Raw genomic sequence first — 21,682 nt, 5'->3', positions numbered from 1 at the left:
TAAACCAGAATCTGATCACAGCTGTAAACTACCTGGAATCTCTGGGTTGGATACTCAACCTAGAAAAATCTTCCTTTAAACCATCAAGAAGATTACAGTACTTGGGGCTGGTAATAGATACTGTACAGAAGAAGGTATTATTACCCCAGACAACAATCGGTTCCATTATAGGACTAATTCATCTTGTCAAAGCAAAGAAAAATCCTTTCGGCTGTGTATGAGATTGTTGTGGAAAATGGTGGACTCCTTTTGAGGCTGTCCCTTACGCACAGTTTCACTCAAGACTGCTTCAAAGCATCATACCATCGGTCTGGAACAAAAAGATTCAGGCCTTGGTTTTTCCAGTACACTTGACTCCCGACCTACGACAGAGCCTAAATTGGTTGATATCCAGCAACCTCCAAAAGGCAAAATCTTTTCTACCAGTATCCTGGAAAGTGGTGACAACAGATGCCAGCCTTCTAGGCTGGGGAGCAGTCCTGGAAGAAGATTGTCCAGGGGAGATGGTCCAAGTTAGAGAGGACCTTGCCTATCAACATTTTGGAGATTTGGACAGGATTGTCCTGTCAGGATTCAGTCCCACAATGCCACAGCTGTGGCTTGGATCATTCACCAGGGGGGCACCAGAAGTGGTGCAGCTCAATAAGAGGTGAATCATGTTCTAGCTTGGGCAGAACACAACATTCCTTGCCTATCAGCAATATTCATTCCAGGAATAGAGAATTGGCAGGCGGACTACTTGAGTCCTCAACAATTATTTCCGGGGGAAATGGTCTCTTCACCCCGACATCTTCCTAGCGATATGTCAGAGACGGGGTATTTCGGACATGGACCAGTTTGCGTCCAGATTCAACAACAAAGTCAACAACTTTGTGTCAAACGAGGGATCCACTAGCATGCGGAACAGAAGCATTTGTCTTCCCATGGGATCAGTTTTCACTGATCTATGCATTTCCTCCAGTTCTGCTACTTCCGTGTCTTCTCCGCAGGATCAAGCAGGAATGAAAGGAGGTAATTCTGTTGACCCCAGCGTGGCCCAGAAGATATTGGTTTGGCCCAGGAGATCATAAAGATGGCGATAGGAGTCCCTTGGACTCTGCAATTATGGCCAGACCTTCTAGCACAAGGTCCAGAATTCCATCTTACCTTAGACGCTAAATTTAACGGTTTGACTATTGAGTCCCACATTTTAAAGGATCGTGGGTTGTCTCCTTCGGTAGTGTCTACCTCGATTAATGCCAGGGAGCCGGCATCCAGAATCATTTACTATAAAGACTATAAAGTCTGCAAAGCGTATGTTTCTTGGTATGGATCTAGGGCTTGGCACCCCAGGAAATATATCATGGGTAGGATCCTTGATTTCCTGCAAATGGGATTAGAAATGAAGCTGCCCTTGAGTACTATCAAGGGCCAGATCTTGGCCTTGTCAGTATTTTTTCAACGGCCTTTTGCTTCCTGCTCTCTGGTGCATAGCTTTGTTTAGGGGGTAACACGGATTAATCCCCCCTATCAAGGCACCTCTAAAGCCTTGGGATTTAAATTTGATCTTGTCGGCATTGTAGAATCAGCCATTTGAGCCTTTACGAGAAATTCCCTTGGTTCTTTTGACAAGAAAGATAATCTTTCTGGTTGCCATTTCTTCTGCTAGAAGAGTATCGGAACTAGTTGCTCTGTCTTGTAAAAAGCCATATTTGATCATGCATAAGGATAATATTGTTTTGGTAGGAATTCAGGATGAGGACGTAAAAGTGGTAACAGGTTTTCTTTTAAACCAAGATATTTTTCTTCCTTCTTCCCAGAGCCTCAATCTAGGGAAGAAAAGGCACTAAATTTCCTTGATGTAATAAAATATTTAAAGGCAACCACTCAGGTTTGAAAAACAGATGTTTTATTTGTGCTGCCAGAAGGTCTAAAAAAAGAGGCAGGCAGCATCAAAATCTACTATTTCCAAATGAATTTGTCAAGTGATTGTTCAAGCTTACAGTTTAAAGAAGAAAATTCCTCCGTTTTCCTGTTAAAGCACACTCAACCAGGGGCGGTGCAATTAGTGCCTCTTGGGAGGTGCATCATCAGAGTCACCTATCAGTGGCCCTATAACCACATAGTAACTAGTAACTACTATGGCTCTGTGTCCCCTGATGTACATCAAGGAAAAGGATTTTACAGGTAAGCTGTTTTAAAAATCCTGTTTTTAACATTTTCTGCCTAGTCCTCTCCTAAAGCGGCGATATAAGACTAAGGTCAGGAAGAGCTGCTGTGTCCGTCGATGAACTTCAGAGAAAATTTTTACGGTGAGTACAAAAATCCTATTTTTCAGTTTGTACCTCTGCTTTTCGGTCTAGCTACTGCACCTTGAGTATTTACAAAGGTTCTGGCCTCTCCTCTAACCAGATTAAGGGCCTAAGCTATATAACGATTATATCTTCCCTAGACGATCTGCTCTTGATAGATCAGTCGGCATCCCGCTTAGACCAAAGTATGGTCAAAACATTCAGCTACCTGGGATACCCAAGTTAAATTCTCAACCTAGAGAAAGATCAGTGCCATAAAGGAACTGATTCAGATGGTCAAAGCAAAAAATTATCCTTTGATTCGGCTTTGCATGAGGTTGTTGGGAAAGATGACTTTAATCGAAGCCATTCATTATGCTCGGTTCCATTTGACACTGCTGTTAAACAGTATTTGCTTGGAAAAAGAAGGTCCAGGCTTTAGATTTTCCAATGTGTCTGACTCCAAAGGTGCGCCAGAGCCCCAAGTTGTGGTTGATAACCAAAAGTCTGCAAAGAGAAATTCCTTCCTACCAGTTACCTGGAAAGTGGTAACATACGCCAACTTTTTTTAGGATGGGGAGCAGTCCTGGAAGAGGCAACTGTCCAAGAGAAGTGGTCCAGATCAAAAATGACCTTGCCCATTAACATTCTAGAGATTCGGGAGAGCGATTGGCCCTGAGGGCCTGAACGTTTAGTTTACGGAGCTGTCATGTCAGGATCCAATCCAACAATGCCACAGCAGTAGCCTATATCAATCACCAAGGGGGCACAAGAAGGCCCAGAGAGAAGTGAATCCTATCCTATCTTCGGCAGAAAAAAATGTACCTTGCCTATTGGCAGTTTTTCATTCTAGGAATAGAAAAAAAAATCTATTTGAAACGCCAGCAGTTCCCAGGAGAATGGTTCCTTCACCCCCGATATCTTTCTGACAATAAGCCAAAAATGGGGCATCCTGGACGTAGATCTGTTTGCGTCCAGGTTTAACAAAGAGATCGACAACCTTGTGTTAAGAACAAAGGATCTGCTAGCATGCGGAACAGAGGGGCCTTGGTGTTCCCGTGGAATCAGTTTTACTGATTTATGCATTGCCTCCTTTTTCTGCCTGTATCCATGACTTCTTCGCAGGAAGGGAAGTCAGTGATTCTTGTGGTCCCGGCATGGTCCAGAAGATCTTGGTATGCAGAGATCCTAAGGATGGCAGTAGGGGTCCCATGGACCCTACCACTATGTCCAGACCTTCTTTCGCAAGGTCCAGTATTCCATCTTGCCTTCAAACGCTAAATTTAACGGTTTGGCTTTTAAGACCCACATTCTGAAGGAGCGTGGGCTGTCAGGTTCAGTGATATCTGCCTTGGTTAATGTAAGGAAGCTGGCCTCCATAATCCTATTATGGAGTCTGAAAAGCATTTGTCTCCTGGTATGAAACTAGGGGTTGACACCCCAGGAAGGAGGTCATGGGTAGAATCCTTGACTTTCTGCAGATGGGGTTAGAAATAAAACTGGCCTTGGGTACTTTCAAAGGACAGGTCTTGGCCTTATCTGTATTTCAATGACCACTTGCTTCGCATTCTCTGGTTCTTGGCTTTATTCAGGGGGTAATGCGGCTTAATCCTCCGGTTAGGTCGCCCCTGAACCCTTGGAACATATTCCCTTGGTCCTTTTTGACAAGGAAACTAGTCTTTCTGGTAACCATATCTTCTGCAAGAAGGGTATCAGAGTTGGCGGCTCTTTCTTGTAAAGAGCCATATTATTCACAAGGATAAGGTAGTATTGTGTCCTCCTCATCAACTTTTTACTGAAGGTAGTATCAGGTTTTTATCTAAACCAGGATATTGTTCTACCTTTGTTTTTTGTTTTTCCAGAACCCTGTTTTATGGAACACAAATCGCTACATTCTCTTGATGTGGTGAGAGTAGTCAGTCTACTTAAAGGCGACTGATCAGATTAGGAAAACTGATGTTTTGATTTGTGTTGCCTGAAGGTCTTAAGAGGACAGGCAGCTATGAAATCTACTATTTATAAATGGATTCGACTACCATCATTCAAGCTTAGTTTGAAGAGGTAGATTCCTCCTTCTCAAATCAAAGCGCACTCATCTGGGCTGTTAGTGCTTCTTGGGCAGTGCATCACAAAGCCTCCATGCCTCAAATCTGCAAGGCCGCAACTTGGTCTTCAAACCATACATTTTACCAGATTCTATCAGGTGGATGTAAAAAGATATGAGGATGTTGCTTTTGGGCGCAGTGTACTGCAGACAGCAGTAAAAGTTCTCTGATCTCATGGTTCCCTACTTTTGTAGTGTCTCCCTCCCCTCAATTGCTCTGGGACATCCCACATAGTAGTTATGATGGCACTGTGTCCCGTGATGTACGATTAAAGAAAATAGGATTTTTATAACGGCTTACCTGTAAAACCCTTTTCTTTTGAAGTACATCACGAGACAGAGGTCCCGCCCCTCTTTCTAGTATACACGTGTATTGCTTTGCAACAAAACTGAGATACGCCTGGTATGGGAGGGGTTATATAGGAAGGCAACTTCCTGTTTAAGGTGTGCCAGTATTGGCACCAAAAGGTGTCCTATAACCCACATAGTAATTACTATGGCGCTGTGTCCTGTGATGTACTTCAAAAGAAAAGGATTTTATAGGTAAGCAGTTTTTTTATTTTTTTTTAACCCTGCCTGGATTTTCCCTGCATCCTTATGAGCCTGGTCCACTTCCAACTTAACTAGACTAAATAAATTGACATCTTCCACCTCAATCAAATCATTCCCGACGTTATGTGAAGACCATGGATATTTTTGGGATATAAATACAGTTTGTATACTAGATAGATCTCGCTGTGTATTTATTTTTTATTTGAGCGCTATGCATACTTTATTAAGATTGGTGGTTATTCCTTGCGTAATTTTAACTTTTCTTCCTCATCCCATATTTTGATCTTTCTCCAACATTTTTCAAGAACAAATTTTTCTTAATTGTTATAATTAAGAAGTAAGCATAGAGTATATATAATCTTGTATTGTATTTTGGAGCCATTACCAATATTGTACTTTATGATGTTACTACTTGTTGCATCTGAACATGATTGTATTACTATAATTGTTAAAATCTAATAAAACTAGTTTGACAAGGAACTGGGGTGCAGACAAATGGCAGCAGGTGTTCTGAATGGATGTGTCAAAATATTAAATATTTGGCTGTAGTAGGATGCAGTTTGTTTGCCAAAGGGCTTTAGAGGGGTCTAATGAGTGTCCGCAGGCAACAATGAAGCATGGTTCTTTGCTTTTAGTCTGCAAATGGAGTTTGAGATTTGGTCAGGATTAACCCTTGCATGACTAAGCCTATTTTTGGAATTTGGTGTTTACAAGTTAAAATCCATATTTTTTGCTAGAAAATTACTTGGAACCCCCTAACACAGAGTCTCTGCTAAAAATATATATATGTATGTATATATGTATGTGTATATATATATATATATACATACATACATACATACATACATACATACATACATACATACATACATACATACATATATACATATATTTTTAGCAGAGACTCTAGAGAATAAAATGGCGATTGTTGCAATATTTGATGTCACACGGTATTTGCGCAGCGGTGTTTTAAACGCAACTTTTTGGGAAAAGGGACACTTTCATGAATTAAAAAAAAAAAACTGTAAAATTAGCCCAATTTTTTTGTGTAATGTGAAAGATAATGTTACGCCGAGTAAATAGATACCAAACATGTCACACTTTATAATTGCGCGCACTTGTGGATTGACGACAAAGTACGGTACCTAAAAATCTCAATGGGCGACGCTTTAAATTTTTTTTACGGTTACCAGGTTAGCGTTACAGAAGAGGTCTAGTGCTAGAATTATTGCTCTCGCTCTGACGATCGCGGCGATACCTCACATGTGTGATTTGAACACCGTTTACATACGCGGGCGCGACTTCCGTATGCGTTTTCTTTGCTTCGCATTTATTTTAAAATGACTAAATTTGTTTGTTTTTTTAAAATAAAAAATTGATCACTTTTATTGCTGTCACAAGGAATGTAAACATTCCTTGTGACAGTAATAGGTGTTGACAGGTACTCTTTATGGAGGGATCGGGGGTCTAAAAGACCTCCCACCCCTCCTTTACACTTCAATGTATTCAGATCGCCGAAAACGGCGATTCTGAATACCGGATATTTTTTTAAAACCGGCGACATTGGCAGCCGAGTAAACGGGAAGTGACGTCATGACGTCGCTTCCGTGTTTACGATGAGGAGACTGGAACGAAGCCGATTACGGCTTCGTTACAGTTCCTCCCCAGCAGCCGGAGGCAGCGGAATTTGAATCGGTGCTCCCGATCGAGCGCGAGCACCGGTAACAGCAGCGGGAGGGGGGGGACGTCCCCTCCTGCTCCTCCGGCATAACAGCCGAGCGACTTTTAGCCGCATCAGTTGTTACGCCTGGATAGCCAATCGCCTGCTGAAAAAACTGTACCGGGATGATGCCTGCAGGTGCGGGCATCATTCCGGTATATCCCCCGGAAGCCGAGTACGCACATCTGCGTACGCTCGGCGGGAAGGGGTTAATAATGTCCTCAATGCTGAGGAATACAAGCAGATTCATCCATGCCATACCATCAGGGAGACGTGTGATTTGGCCCCAAATTTATTCTGCAGGAGGACAACTATCCCAAACATAAAGCCAATGTAATTAAGAACTATCTTCAGTATAATGAAGTGATGGTTTGGCTTCTAGAGAGCCCTGATCTCAAAATCGGATCTGTCTGATAATGGAGAGAAAGTTTTGAGGCAGCCTTTATCCACAGAAGGGCTGTTAGTTTTCCAAGATATTTGGAACAACCTACCTGTTGAGTTCCTTCAAAAACTGTGCAAGTGCACCTAGAAGAATTGATGCTATTTTGAAGGCAAAGGATGGTCACATCAAATATTGATTTGCACTACTCTTCTGTTGATTTACTTTCTATTTTGTTAAGTGATGAAAATAAGCTATTAACACTTCTATTTCCGGAAGCATTCCTAATCTTAATTTACAGCATTTTTTCACACCTGCCTAAAATTTCTGCACTAATATTGTGTGACATAAGAAAAATTTCAACTACCGTAATTTTATTCTCCAGGGTCTCTGTTTTCAGAAAATGTTTGGACGTTTTCTAACTAATCTTCATGCCTTAAATGTGCATTTTAAGGCATGTGCACAAAAAAAAAGTGACAGCAAAAAGGGCAACTCTGGACTAACATAATCGAATGGGTACTGTTTTACCTGGTAAGCTCTTTTTTGTGAGTTTACCCACTTCTGCCACTTTACATGAGCAGGCAGGTTGAGACACAGCTTTAACAAAACAGTCCCCTCTTTTCCACCAGCCTTCTCATATACTAAATGCAGTTATGTCAAACCATGCTGCCAAAGCAGAGATATTTATCTCACAAGGAGGCCACAATTGCAAATCTTTTTATGACCGTGTAATGGAGTTACAACTTTAGTTCATTAAACCTGATAATTATTTGCTTGACTTGTATTGGATTTTGGAAAGTAGCAAAGTGGTACCAGTGCAGTTCAGCCTGAATGACCACAAGCATGTTGATGCACTGCTGATCTTTGAATCTGATAAACCGCCCCTTCGCTGCCAAAGGGAGTACCGTGACCTTTCTTTGCTAATAGCTCTGCTTTAATTGAACCACAAGTGATTAAATACCTAATATTGATGAGCTTATATATGTTTATAACCCTTTGTATTATGGTGTTGTTTTTTTTTTTTTTTATAGAAGAAGCTGCGCCGCCTTCATCTCTATTAGTCCACAGATTAATTATACAGTTTATACAGAAAAAGGGCTACCTCCATGACACTTGTAAAATGCAAAGCAATGTACCTCAGGTAATGTTACTGTAATTTGTTTTTCCAACCCAAGTTTAGTTTTATTTGTTTTTTTTTATTTATTTGTGGGGGGGGGGGGAGGGTTAAAGAAAGCTTCCTGTAAATTAAGGGACAGTACCAATGAGCCAGTCTTAATGGTAGATGGGATTTCCTAGTTGGTAATTATAAGTGCTTCAGTCTGAACAATGGGTTATACTTCACCTCCAGGAGATGCTCTGAGAGATGCAATCACTTATTTTTAGTTTTTCTTCAAGACTTCTATCTCTCTTCTATCAAGACTCCTAGTTGCTTGATAGCCACTGCAGCTTCCTTTTTGCATCTTTCTGGATTGGTTGAAACCTCAACTAAACCTTGGGAGGCTAGCCTGAGGCAGTGAGGGGCCAGCCTATAATGCTGCTTCAGGTACTGGATCCTGCATGAGGGGCTCACATTGGCCCATAGTGCAATGTGGGGTAGGATGTTGTACAGGTTCAGAGCTGTTGTCAATCCACCAGTGGAACCATATCCCTAAAGACCCTTTAGAGGTTATGACCACCATGAGAGTGAACACTGTCCAGGATGCCCCTGCGGGGACTACTGTTCCACACCTGGCCCTCATCTGTGAATACCTAAGGGCTTGTCTCTGTTCCCCGGGAGTGGTTGCACAGAAGATTATGATGATCTGGTCACCAATGGCCATTAACCCTGCTGCTCTGCAGTTGGTGTCTGAGTGACCTTTATAGTACTAGTATACGGTTTACAAAGTGGCCTATGGTGAACTAGTAATAGATGACCTTTAATTTCTTCTGTTAGTTGATCTTGAGTAACCCTTGCTGGGCTTCTGGACCTAGTCATTCCAGGCCATTAACAACATCTTCTGTTCTGCAGTTGGTCCATGAGTCACTTTTGCTGCTGTTGACTCACGTGCAGGCTGTTGAGGACAGCATACGGTGTCCTGGTCACTTTGTATAGAGGCCTTGGATGATTGTCTTAGGTTTTAATGACTTCATTTGTCTTTAAAATCCTACATGGAACCAGCCAGGGCAGTTTACCCCCTTTGGCAGCCAGGTCCCTATCTGCATGTCCCCAATTTCCCTTTTTTCCTTGGAAAAATCATAGGTCTTTGGACAGGACCAAGACATTAGCACCTGTTCTTGCTCTGTTTCAACAGTGGGATTTTAGATGGCCTTCTAAAGGAATTGTAGACTCAGGCTTGGGCAGCCAACATTGGACTGTGCAAAGCCCATTAAGATCCAGATTACCTGGAGTATTTGAGTCTAATCCTAGACTCCTTATTTGTTCTTTCCCTGAACAAGCTCCAGGCTCTCCACATCTGGACTCTGCAGGCATTTATGCTCCAGATCATTGTCATTCATCATTCTGTCAGCATGGAACATTGGGACTGCAGTCTTTTGGATTGTCCATTTACCTGTGTCACAACCAGGCTTGCCCTGGTGTTTAGATATTTCCAACAAACAGGTTTGACTTCAGATAACCTGGTCTGTTGATCGGTGTACCAGAACTCTGTAATTTTTGTTTTCTCTAGCACTGGGCCACAGCTTTGGAAGGTCATCCAACCGGAATTTGATCAGTCTGTGAACACTGGAAAAAGTTGGAGTGCTTTAAGTTTGTATTAACCTCTTTACACCAACGTAACATATATGCGGCCTAACTGGACTGGGCTTTTTTCCATGGAGCCACATATATGCGTATCTGTCTCTTGTGTTAGAAGTGCGCCGCACAGAGGCCTGGTTCTTACCAAGACCCCCGGATCCTGTACCAACGATTGGGGACCCCCAACTCCCGATTTTGGGTCACTGGATTGCTGTCGTACCCTCTGGCTACCACACTGATTGGTCACTGTGAATCTCACCCCTGTGTTTCTCTCGCTGTGAATGGAGAGGAGAGATGCATTGTATCTTTCTTCTTGCAGAGAGAAGAAAATTGTGTCAAATTAAACAAAAAAAAATAGATCAAGGTGTTGTTGTTTTTTTGTTTGTTTTATTTTTTATTTTTATTTTCTCCAAATTTGTGTTGGCTGACAGACCAGTGTTCAACAAAGACTAGAAAAATCTAATTTAAACAAATCACCAGAACCTGATGGCCTACACCCAAGAGTTCTCAAAAAACTTGGCACGTGCTAGCTAACCATTATTTCTAATTTTTAAAGGATTAGTTCACCTTTACCAGAAAAACTACCTATGCATATAAAAGGTGTACATAAAAACAAACTGTGCAGCTCTGACTAAATTTGAAAAATGCCCTTGCTATAGGCATATGCCATTTAGGTACTAAGTGAAGTTTAACTGGAAAACGCTCAGGGCTTTGCTAAGTAAAATATAGTAATTACTGCTCACCTCCATCACAGGAGTGAGCGCTTTCTCTGATTCAAACCTCCTCACATGCACTTTCTCTCTCCTGATTCAGTAGCCTTTTCAGGTTTATTTTTAGCAAATACAATGTACAGTGAGATTGACAATGGTAGGGAAAAACACCGTGGTTGAAATGGCTAGAATGGTGTCCTTCAGCCCTTATAGCTCTTTGCAGATGGGACTTTGGGCTGGCAACATTTCCTGGTATTATTGCACTACCTAGGTTGCCGGTAATTGTCGGAGATCATGAGAACCAGTGTGGGGATGTCATCACAAGCATTTCAGATATTTAGCTCAGGCAAAAGGTCAGATGGACTTGCTAGCTGAGGCTCAGCTTATAGCTCTATTGAGGGTGGTAGTTCATGCATTCAGGGCCCTGGTACCCTTTCCTCTGGTTGCCCGAAACGGAATTCTTGCCTTCAGCTGGCAGAATGTCTGGCCTTACTGAAGCCGTATATAGAAGGGGTCTTATTTAGCTGTGCCATTTTTGGCCTCCCTTCCTGAATCAGTCTGATTTTTGCCCAGAAGATGCACACATTATTTGAGGGAGAGGTTACAGTTGAGGAGGATTCTCAGTCTTCCAATTCATTAGATCCGAATGACACACCTGCAACAATGATCTCATCCAAGTTAGGGGGTACCTTTTACTCTGTAATCGCATTGAGATGCATAGAAGGTCTCTGAATTGGCAGACTTATTCTATCCTGTAAGGAGCCTTTCTTGGTGTTACACAGGAACAAAGTTGTATTTTAGGCCTAAGGCCTCCTTCCAAAGGTATTCTCTGCCTTCCAGCCTAACCAGGTATTATCCTTATGTCTTGCTGCAAAACATCCTAAGAATTTTTTTTCTCTAAACAGTTGTAACCTATGAGGGTTTACCTCCCTGCTATGGCCTCCAGTAGGCAATTTTTATTTATTTTTTGCACTTTTGGTGGCAGGGCATTCTGTGCAACAATCGGTCTGAAATTTAGTTTAGCAAAAAATCTTTTTAACATGTCATGAATACATTCAACCCTTTTGACTGAGCTCCAATTGGATTGTTTCAGCTTCTTTTTGATGTATCGCTTGCGGTGAGCAGATGTAAACTACTTGGAGAAGAAGTTGAATACCTAATGAAATGGGGTGCAAAATACAACATTGTGAGGACCGACGTGAAAAGCAATGAGTAAGTGATATTTCTGAAATAGTATGGCATGCCAATAGTATGGCAGGGTGTGAGCCTATACAAGTTAGGTTGTTTGACAGTTGTAACGCACAGTAAAGAAATGCCCCATCACTGTAAATTATATTTAAAGTCCATCTGAGCCAGACAAGTTTGTGGGGGGGGGGGGGGGCTTGTTTTTGTACAATTTCTTAGCATGATGTTAAAAACTTTTAAACAATCGCGGACCTCTCTAGCTGTATGCACATAACTCTCAAAGATCAAATTCTAATTTTAATTACTTCCTAGCAGCTTTCTGTACCTGGTGCTTGTTTACATTAGAAGTAAAGAAAAAATATTTTGGTGCCTTTAGGCTGTATAGACACAGCAAATGGTTACAGCCTACGAATTTCATCAACAAGAATCTGCGGATCCCTGGGGCTGCAGTGACAGGTGTTACAGCCACATAGCCCATACAATGCAATAACAGGCTGACAGTGACTGTAGCTATCTGTGATGGTTAACACAGCCAAGTAATCACTGGCTGTGTGAACAGTTGCTGTCTGCGTCAAACTGTCATTGCATTGTGTGGGCTGAGCAGGCGCGACTCTTCGCACACGCATTCCAGTTGAAAATTCTTGGCCCTGAAATTCTCAGGGTGTGCTCCTTGGCCATGTAAAGAAACCTTATGAACTTTGAAGTTTCATTTTTCTACAATGGCCTGTAGCTAAAATGATGAATGAGGGCTTGTTTTAAAGTGCTTTTACGGTTGGTTTATGTAAAAAATGGGCATAGGATCACTTTAAAACCAAATATGTTTGATAAAGAGTAACTAAAGGCAAAACTCCATCAGATCTTTTATTGCTGTCTGTGCCCCATTATGGAGATTTATCCTCTTATGTTTATTCTACACAGAAGTGAAAGTAAAGGAAATGGGCTAATTTTGGGTCATCACCAGAACAGTGATAGAGGGGAAATGTTCGAACAGAGACACTAGTTCTGGTGACAACTAGGGACTCCTTCATTTTGGAGGGATTGCCTCACACTTCCTGTTTTGCCTAATAATATCTCTCCCAAACAAAAGAAACCTCACAGAGGTTATAAACCCAGACATGTTGCTGGCCAGATCACCAGGTGAAAACAAGGATAAAACCTTGGGGGGGGGGGGGGCTGCATTTTTGGTTTTGGCGTTATTACTGCTTTAATACAGCCTGAATAGAACCTGCTGTGCCTAGTGAATGGACAATGAAGGAGCCAAGAAATTATTAGTATAATGTTTTATATGTCGTAAAATCAGTCTTAATTGTGCCTTTACAGCAAGCGGTTTACAGTTAACTTGGAAAATAAAAGAAAATCCCAAATTTTGGGTTGTCCCTCGAACAGTGACATAGGGCAAATTGTCCATTAGGGACAATAGTTACATAGTAGGTGAGGTTAAAAAACATACAAGTCCAACCTATGTGTGTGATATGTCAGTATTACATTGTATATCCCTGTATGTTGTGGTCGTTCAGGTGCTTATCCAGCAGTTTCTTGAAACTATCAATGGCCCCCGCTGGGACCACCGCCTATGGAAGGGAATTCCACATCCTTGCCACTCTTACAGTAAAGGACCCTCTACCTAGTTTATGGTTAAACCTCTTTTCTTCTAATTTTTTCTGCGAAAAAGTTTTATCCCTATTGTGGGGTCACCAGTATGGTATTTGTATATTGAAATCCTATCCCCTCTCAAGAGTCTCTTCTCCAAAGAGAATACATTCAGTGCTCACAACCTTTCCTCATAACTAATATCCTCCAGACCCTTTATTAGCTTTGTTGCCCCCCTTTGTGCTCCATTTCCAGTACATCCTTCCTGAGGACTGGTGCCCAGAACTGGACAAGCATACTCTTGGTGCGGCCAGACCAGAGTCTTGTAGAATGGGACAATTATAGTTTTATCTCTGGAGTTGATCCCCTTTTTAATGCATGCCAATATTCTGTCTGCTTTGCTGGCAGCAGCTTAGCATTGCCTGCTATTGTTGAGCTGATCATCTACTAGGACCCCCATGTCGGGTGCAAGCCATCTGGTCCCGGTGATTTATTAAAGAGGAAGTAAACCCCTCATTCTCTGCAAAGGTAAAGCATAATGGACTACTATGCATTGCATAGTAGTCCATTATGTGTCACTTACCTGACACAGGAGCCAGCGAAGTCACCGCTGTCCCCTGTAGTTCCGAGCGTCCATCTTCTCTGTGGGTCTCGCCACGGTCATTCGGCGATGATGTCACTCCCGCGTATGCGCACAGGAGCCACCACACACCACATATCGCCGTTGACGGGTGCCGCACTCAGTGCGCCTGCGCGCCGCTGTCTACGGTGCATGCGTTTTTTTTACTGTTTATATATTTAAAGAATTTCTTGTGTTTTTTCTTTTTTTTGCTCTCCTCCTATGTGTCTTTCATGTTCTATCTTGGCCATCCTTATTGCACCCTTACATTTCTTGTTGCATTCCTTATACAGTCTGAATGCTGTTGATCCTGAAACCTTGTTTTTTTTTTTTAAGGCCGCCGCCTTTGCTTTTATATGCATTTTTTAATTGGAGTTAAGCCATCTAGGACTTCTGTTCACTCTTTTCAGTTTATTACCCAATGGGGATGCATTGGCTAATGCCCTTATTTAATATGCTCTTAAAGCAAACCCATCTCTCCTCCGTGTTCTTTGTTCCTAAGATTTTATCCCAATTCATGCCTTCTGGCAAGGTCCATAGTTTAGGGAAGTTGGCTCTTTTGAAATTCAGTGTCTTTGTATTCCCCTTATGTTTCATATATGTGTAATTTATAATGAAGCCAATTGACCTGTGATCGTTGTTACCTAAATTGCCCTGTTTTTCCACATCCGTGATCAGGTCTGTATTGTTGGTAATCAGTAGATCCAGTAACGCTTTATTTCTAGTTGGTACGTCTTCCATCTGACCCATAAAATTGTCCTGCAAGACATTTAGGAACTGGCAAGCCTTAGATGAATGTGCGGTTCCCTCTGCTCAGTCTGTCTGGATAGTTACAATCCCCCATTATGATAACACTTCCCATCCTTGCTGCTAATCCAAATTGTGATAGATCTATCTCCCCTTCCTCCCTCAGCTTAGGGGGCCTATAGCATACGCCCAGTATTTTCACCTTGGCTTCATCCCTTTGGAGCTTTACCCATAAGGATTCCACCTCCTCCCTAGCTCCCTTAGTGATGTCATCTCTCACATTCACGTGTACATTATTCTTGCTATATAGACATACCCCTGCCCCTTTTTTTTTTAGACTCTCTATCCTTGCTTTAAAGGGTATACCCTTGAGTGTTTGCCAGCCAATCATGAGCTGTGAAACCAGGTCTGATATTCCCACAAAATCCAAATCCTCCTCGAACAGTATCTCTAGGTCACCCATCTTGTCCACTAGGCTCCTGGCATTGAACATGCCACGTAGTTTATCCAATCCTCTTATTGGGTGTCCCAAGATTGCTACTAGGACTTTGTTCTGGTAACAACCAGAGACTTCCTGACTTTGGAGGGATTTCCTGTTTTGGCTGTGGGACAAGTGAGGGGACAGCTCCCCATAGGGAAACAGAAGGTATAAATAAAACTGACAGGGGTTGAGATCTTCCCCTGTATACAAAATGAAGAAAGTTTTGCCTTTAATTCTACTTTAACATGAGATGTGAACAGGACCTTAGAAGAACTGTGCATTATGCAGAAGAGTCTGCCACAGACAGCTTGAATGCCAGGTCATTCAGCAAAAATCAGCTGAAATTTGAACTGCGGGTGACCCTATAATCATCCTCTGGTTTAACCAAAGATATTTCAACAGACATTTGTAAAAGGAGACCGGGGAAAAATGATCAGCCAAACAGTAACTATCCAATCAGATGCCATTACTGTTTGGGTATTATGACAGCCCTGGTGTCCTCCATCCATGCTGTTTATCGTAGTTGGAGAAATATTGGGAATTGGCTGATATCAAGATAAATTAAAGTTATTATAGTTGTGTAAAATGTTGTATACAGATACATTTTTGGGGTTAAATGGTGGCTTTAGATACAGTGCCTTGAAAAAGTATTCACATCCCTTGAAATTTTCCACATTTTGTCATGTTACAACCAAAGACATAAATGTTTTTTGGGGATTTTATGTGCTAGACCAATACAAAGTGGCACATAATTGTGAAGTAGAAGGAAAATTATGGTTTTCAACATTTTTACAAATATGTGTAAAGTGTGGCGGTCATTTGTATTCAGCCCCCTTTACTCTGATACCCTGAACTAAAATCTAGTGGAACTGATCAGAAGTCACCTAATTAGTAAATAGTTCATCTGTGTGTAATGTAATCTTACTATAAATACAGCTGTTCTGTGAAGCCCTCATGGTTTGATAAAGAACCTTAGTGAACAAACTGCATCATGAAGGCCACACATCAGACAGGTCGGATAAAGTTGTGGAGAAGTTTAAAGCAGGGTTAGGTTAGAAGAAAATATCCCAAGCTTTGAACATCTCATGGAGCACTGTTCAAGCCATCATTTGAAAATGGAAACCGTATGGCACAACTGAAAACCTACCAAGACTTGGCTGTCTACCTAAACTGACAGGCCGGGCAAGGAGAACATTAATCAGAGAAGCAGCCAAGAGGTCCATGGTAACTCTGGAGGAGCTGCAGAGATCCACAGCTCAGGTGGGAGAATCTGTCCACATGAAAACTATTAGTCACGCACTTCATAAATCTGGCCTTTATAAAAGAGTGGCAAGAAGAAAGCCATTGTTGAAAAAAAGTTATTAGAAGTCGTAGTTGAAGTTTGCGAGAAGCCATGTGGGGGTAACAGCAAACATGTGGAAGAAGGTGCGCTGGTCAGACAAGACCAAATTTTTTGCTTTTTGGCCTAAAGGCAAAATGCTATGTGTGGTGGAAACCTAACAGTGCACATCACCCTGAACACGCCATCCCCACTGTGCGACATGGTGGTGGCAGCATCATGTTGTGGGGATGCTTTTCTTCAGCAGGGACAGGGAAGCTGGTTAGAGTTGATGGGAAGATGGATGGAGTTAAATACATGGCAATCTTAGAAGAAAACCTGTTCGACTCTGCAAAAGATTTGAGACTGGGGTGGAGGTTTGCCCTCCCAGCAGGACAATGACCCTAAACATGTAGCCAGAGCTACAATGGAATGGTTTAGATCAAAGCATATTTATGTGTTAGAATGGCCCAGTCAAAGTCCAGCCCTAAATCCAATTGAGTATCTGAGGCAAGACTTGAAAATTGCTGTTCAGGCGCTCTTCATCCAATCTGACACAGCTTGAGCTATTTTGCAAAGAAGAATGGGCAAAATTTCACACTCCAGATGTGCAAAGCTGGTAGACCTCCCCAAAAAGACTTGCAGCAAAAAGTGGACACAGTATTGATGCGGAGGCTGAATACAAATGCACACCACACTTTCACATATTTGTAAAAAAAAAAAAAAAAATGAAAACCATTGATCATTTACCTTCCACACCACAATTATGTGTCACTTTGTGTTGGTCTGTTGCATAAAATACCAATAAAATGTAAGTTTTTGGTTGTAAAGTGACAAAATGTGGAAAATTTAGAGGGGTATGAATATTTTTTCAAGACACTGTAGGGATACGATCCTCCCAGTTGTTCAGGAACTACAGTTCCCTTGGTCGTGTCTGAGAATGTCAGTTTTACAATTCCTCCATGGGATGTATAGTTCTGTAACAGCTGGAGGGCTGTAGTTTGGAGATCCCTCATCTAGGGAATAGTAAAAGCACTTTACTTTTCTGATCCTCCACAACCCTGCAGACAGTGTCCAACCGATGCTCCAGTGGTGGACTCATGGACCCTGCATTGGGTTGGATAACATCAGGACTTGGTGGAGCAGACACTTTGGTTGACTGGTCTAGCAGCACGGAGGATCAAGTCAAGTAAATCTGCTTTTCCATGCCCACAGACATAAATGAATAGTTGACCCTTGCAGTGTGGGTGCAAGGGAGAATTTTCATTTTACCCAGAGTTGGGTTAAAAGCAGAACAAACAGTGTTAGGGTGGCATAGAGCTGATGATTCCAGGTATAATATTTTAGGATTATTCATTTAATCGGTAAAGATTCCTAGTGTTCCAGTTTAATATCTGGCATAATTTCATAATGAGGATGACATAAACAATTCTGTTTAACTATGAATAAAATCTCTAAAAAAAGAGATGGTACGTTTGTAATCCTCATACTAGATGTATGTCAGGTCGTGGTTTTGTTTCCAAACTTGTTGATTCCTGCAAGTGGTGATCCCCATTACCCTTTTGCCGTTGTGAACCAAATGCATAGGTTATACATCTCCACATACGGGTTTATTTGTTTGTTTTTCTTTTAGAGTGAAGCTTCTATTTTCAAGTACTGCAGCCTTTGCAAAATTTGAACTGAGCATACAGATTTCAGAGATGTATCCAACAGATCCACTGTCCTTTATAGTACTAAATCGCATTGGGAGCATGGAGTAAGTACATTTTTAATTGACGTGTTTATAATGTTTCGAAAGATTCCTAATCTTGAAATTATAAATATTTGCAATGTGTAGCATAGACCTTTGCGATCGTTAAATTGTGATCTCAAATCAACCCCCCCTCACGATCTCTATGCAGAATTTACCAATTCATTCATGTAACAAGTGTAGAAAGTTCTTTGCTCACTCAGCTGTCAAGTTTTTCCCAACATTGTGCTGGCAGAGAACTAGAAACATTGTAACTTTTCATTCTTAGATCAAAGGGATGAACTTAAGTTTAATCGCTTTAAAGACTAAACCTTTTTCTGACATTTGTTTCTTACAAAGTTAAAATCAGTATTTTTCTTATATTGACTGACTGACATAGCTCCTCTCTTAGCCATTGGGTTGTTACGCCCACCTTTAGGAGAATACTAGGCATTACTTGTTATGTAACTTAGGTGTTATGTGCCTTAGGTAACAACCCTCCAGCCTGCCGCCGTGCAGTAATCCGTTTTATTTTGCCTAGTGAAGGAGAATGACCTAGGAACCCTGACAGGCCCATCGGTCCGTGTTTATTTCTGCAGAAGCTTGGCTTTTTGCGCAAGATGATAGATCCTGTGATCTGCTATCAACAGCCCGCTGGGTGACAAGTTGGATACCCTTATCCTTATAGTCTTCCCCAGTCCGGCCATCAAGCGTGTGCAGGTCGCAGCTCCTCGCTAGGCCAGCCACAACGAAACCTCCGCTCCAGAGGTGGTCGGTGAGCTTTTATTGCTCCGGGGGAAAAACGCAAATGACCGGGCTACTGATGTCTGCATCAGTGTGCCAGGCCAGCAGCCACCCTGTACTGATCAGTGAGTGGATCTGTGATGGAATGTCTCTCCAGCTCTTCAGGACTGGTAAGTACAGCTCTCCCTGCCTCGGTGGGGCTGAGCAGCTCGCCGTTCCCTGGGAGGTCGATTCGGGGGTCCCTCTCTTCTCTCCCTGTCCCTTTCCCCCTCCCTGGGGGGATGCTGATCAGTGTGTGCGTGTCTGAAGGGGCTTTCACCTGGGGGGGTGGCGGCGGCTGGCTGTGTCCTGTTTTCCATGCCCCTGGTAGGTGTCTGTGAGGCTGGGCCTGTGTCATGTGCAGCGATGTGTCCACCGCCATTATTCCTCTGTCCCTCCATGGTTCTGCATTCAGCGGCCATTTTAGGTGTGGGCAAGGGAAAGCATACTCTTCTTGGCTTCAGCTGCCATTTTCCCTGTGATTTGTCCTATACAGGATGTTGGCGGCCATCTTCTAGGAGCCTGAACATGTTTTTCCATGTTCTCTAGTGGCAGCATGTGCTCTGTCGGCCATTTCCCCTGTGTTTTATGTCCTTATACTGGATGCTGGGCGGCCATTTTCTTTGAGCCTGAGCACACTACAGAGCGGTTTGAGCACCATTAGCAGCTGCTTCCAACGACACAAGGCTGTTTCCTCTGCACCTGGGAGCCAACAGACTACAGGCACTACCTGCTGGATAGCGCAGAACCCCTCAGGGTCCTGTGGGAAAGAGCCCTTCAGCCAGCAGCAGTAAGGAGGGTGGGACTGTCACTGTCCTAAGTCGGGTTCGGGTGGCAGACAGGGTAGGGTCAGCATGGCTTCAGAAACTGATGTTTCTTCCCCCGAAATCCAGGCAATTACAACCGGGTCACCTGCGGACTGCGCAGTGCCCATGTGCGTGCGTGGGCGCAAAGGTGCTAAAAAGCAGGGAGAGCTCTGACGCAGACTCTGGTCCCGCTGAGACTGGTGAACCCTGCTCTGTCTTGTCAGATGAAGCTGACCAGGACCGTTCGGACAGTAAGAATGAGTCCCCGTCTGGGTCTGTCAGTGACAAGGAGCTTGTTGGAGCACTTATCACAGCTGTGCATGATACCCTGAAGATTCAGGAGCCAGCAGATTCCTCTGCTGAGGTAGCGGTCCCTTTTGGGTCCCATAAGCCAGCCCCTTCACCTAAGGTGTTCCCGTATCTGACTTATTTTGACAAGTAAATTTACAAGGAATGGGGTCAACCACAACGGACCTTTACGGTTCCCAAATACATTGCAGTGCATTACCCCTTTTGAGGAGAGCCGCCTTAAAAAGCGTTGGCTTCTCCGGTCGTGGACCCCCCAGTATCCAGGTTAAACAAAGTAACCACGATCCCGGTAGAGGGGACTCCTGCATTCAAGGATCCCACAGACAGGAAGGCCGAGGCAGTGGCTCGTTCCTTGTTTACGGTTGTGGCGTCAGCTGTGCGACCAGTACTGACATCCGCACTTGTGTCGCAGACACTGAGTGGGCAAAACTGTTGCACCGCGATTTGGGTGAACAGGCTTCCCCTGTCTGCGTGGAATTAGCAGACCAACTTGTGCAAGGCCTTAAGTACGTTTGTGACGTGGCCCTGGATACTCTCCCTCTGTTATCCATGGCTTCAGTGTCAGCAGTGGTGCTGAGGCGCCTGATTTGGTTTAACATGCTGGTCTGCTGACCAGGCATCTAAAAAAAAAAAAAAAAAGCCCTGACTGATCTTCCCTTCCTTGGCGATGGACTCTTTAGAGCCTCTTTGGGTGACAATAAGAATGGCACAGGGTAAGAGTACTCTACTCCCACAGGCCAGGAAGGCTAAGGAGCCACGCCGTAGGCATGGGCCCTCTCTTTCCGCTCAAACAGCTTTTTCGTCCACCCGGAGCTTCGGCTAAGCGGCCCCAGCCTGACGGGAACACCATGGAAGGACAAACGCAAGCCTGCTAACAAAAGTGCTACTGCATGAAGGTTTTCCCCCACCCATGTCTCGGGTGGGGGGTCACCTTCAGGAGTTTGCAGCCCGGTGGTCCTCTAGACTGCCCGACCAATGGGTCTGCGATCTGATTTCCACAGGCTACAAGATAGTTAGTTTCTTTCTTGGCTGCCAAACAGATTCTTCCCCTCCAGCATACCCAGCTCGCCGGGAGGCCCTCCTGGGCGCAGGAAGGGACCTGCTGAATCGCGGGGTGACTGTACCTGTTCTGGAATCTGAGCTTTTCCAGGGGTTCTACTCAAACCTGTTTGCACTTTCGCAAAGTAATTGAGGGCTTTTAGATCCCAAATTGGCTGAACCCCTTCTTTCTTGGGAACTACAGAGGTTCAGAATGCAATCGGTTCGCTCAGTAGTCGCTGCACTCCAAGGGGACTTCCTGGCGCTCTTGGACATCCAAGATGCGTACCTGCACATACCCATATGCCTCTGGCATCAAAAGTTTCTGCGGTTTGCAGTTGGGGAAGCCCACTACCAGTTTGTGGCTCTCCCTTTTGGTTTGGAATCAGCCCCAGGAGTCTTTACCAAGGTATTGACTCCAGTGTTGGCGTTGTTGCGGCAACTTGGGATCGCGATCGTGGGATACCTGGACTATCTCCTCCTGAGAGCTTCTTCTGCCTCAGAGTTGGAGGAGGATGTGGCGACCGCCATGCAGACCCTGCAAGAGTTTGGGTGGCTGTTAAACCTAAAGAAGTCGGTGGTAGTACCGACCCAGCTTTTGGAGTACC

At 43.4% G+C, this 21,682-nt stretch overlaps 1 protein-coding gene across 3 annotated transcripts in view; it reads left to right on the top strand.

Annotated features, from left to right (window-relative positions):
* The window catches only part of KNL1 (kinetochore scaffold 1), a 288,270-nt gene that overhangs the window by 261,214 nt on the left and 5,374 nt on the right, over window positions 1-21,682 (top strand). For 2 of the 3 annotated variants that reach the window (XM_077464895.1, XM_077464894.1), the window contains 3 exons: window positions 8,057-8,166; window positions 11,563-11,681; window positions 18,043-18,165. In XM_077464895.1, coding sequence (XP_077321021.1) covers window positions 8,057-8,166; window positions 11,563-11,681; window positions 18,043-18,165 — 352 coding nt within the window. Of the gene's footprint in view, window positions 1-8,056; window positions 8,167-11,562; window positions 11,682-18,042; window positions 18,166-21,682 lie in introns of those variants that run through there. The other variant, XR_013264900.1, reaches the window with a different exon arrangement.

The sequence above is a fragment of the Lithobates pipiens genome, unplaced genomic scaffold, assembly GCF_037356315.1.
Source record: "Lithobates pipiens isolate NorthernLeopardFrog02 unplaced genomic scaffold, aLitPip1_a1.2 Scaffold_30, whole genome shotgun sequence".
NCBI classification, from domain to species: domain Eukaryota; kingdom Metazoa; phylum Chordata; class Amphibia; order Anura; family Ranidae; genus Lithobates; species Lithobates pipiens.
Note: the sequence above shows the minus strand (reverse complement) of the source record. Positions and strands in the feature narration are given on the sequence as shown.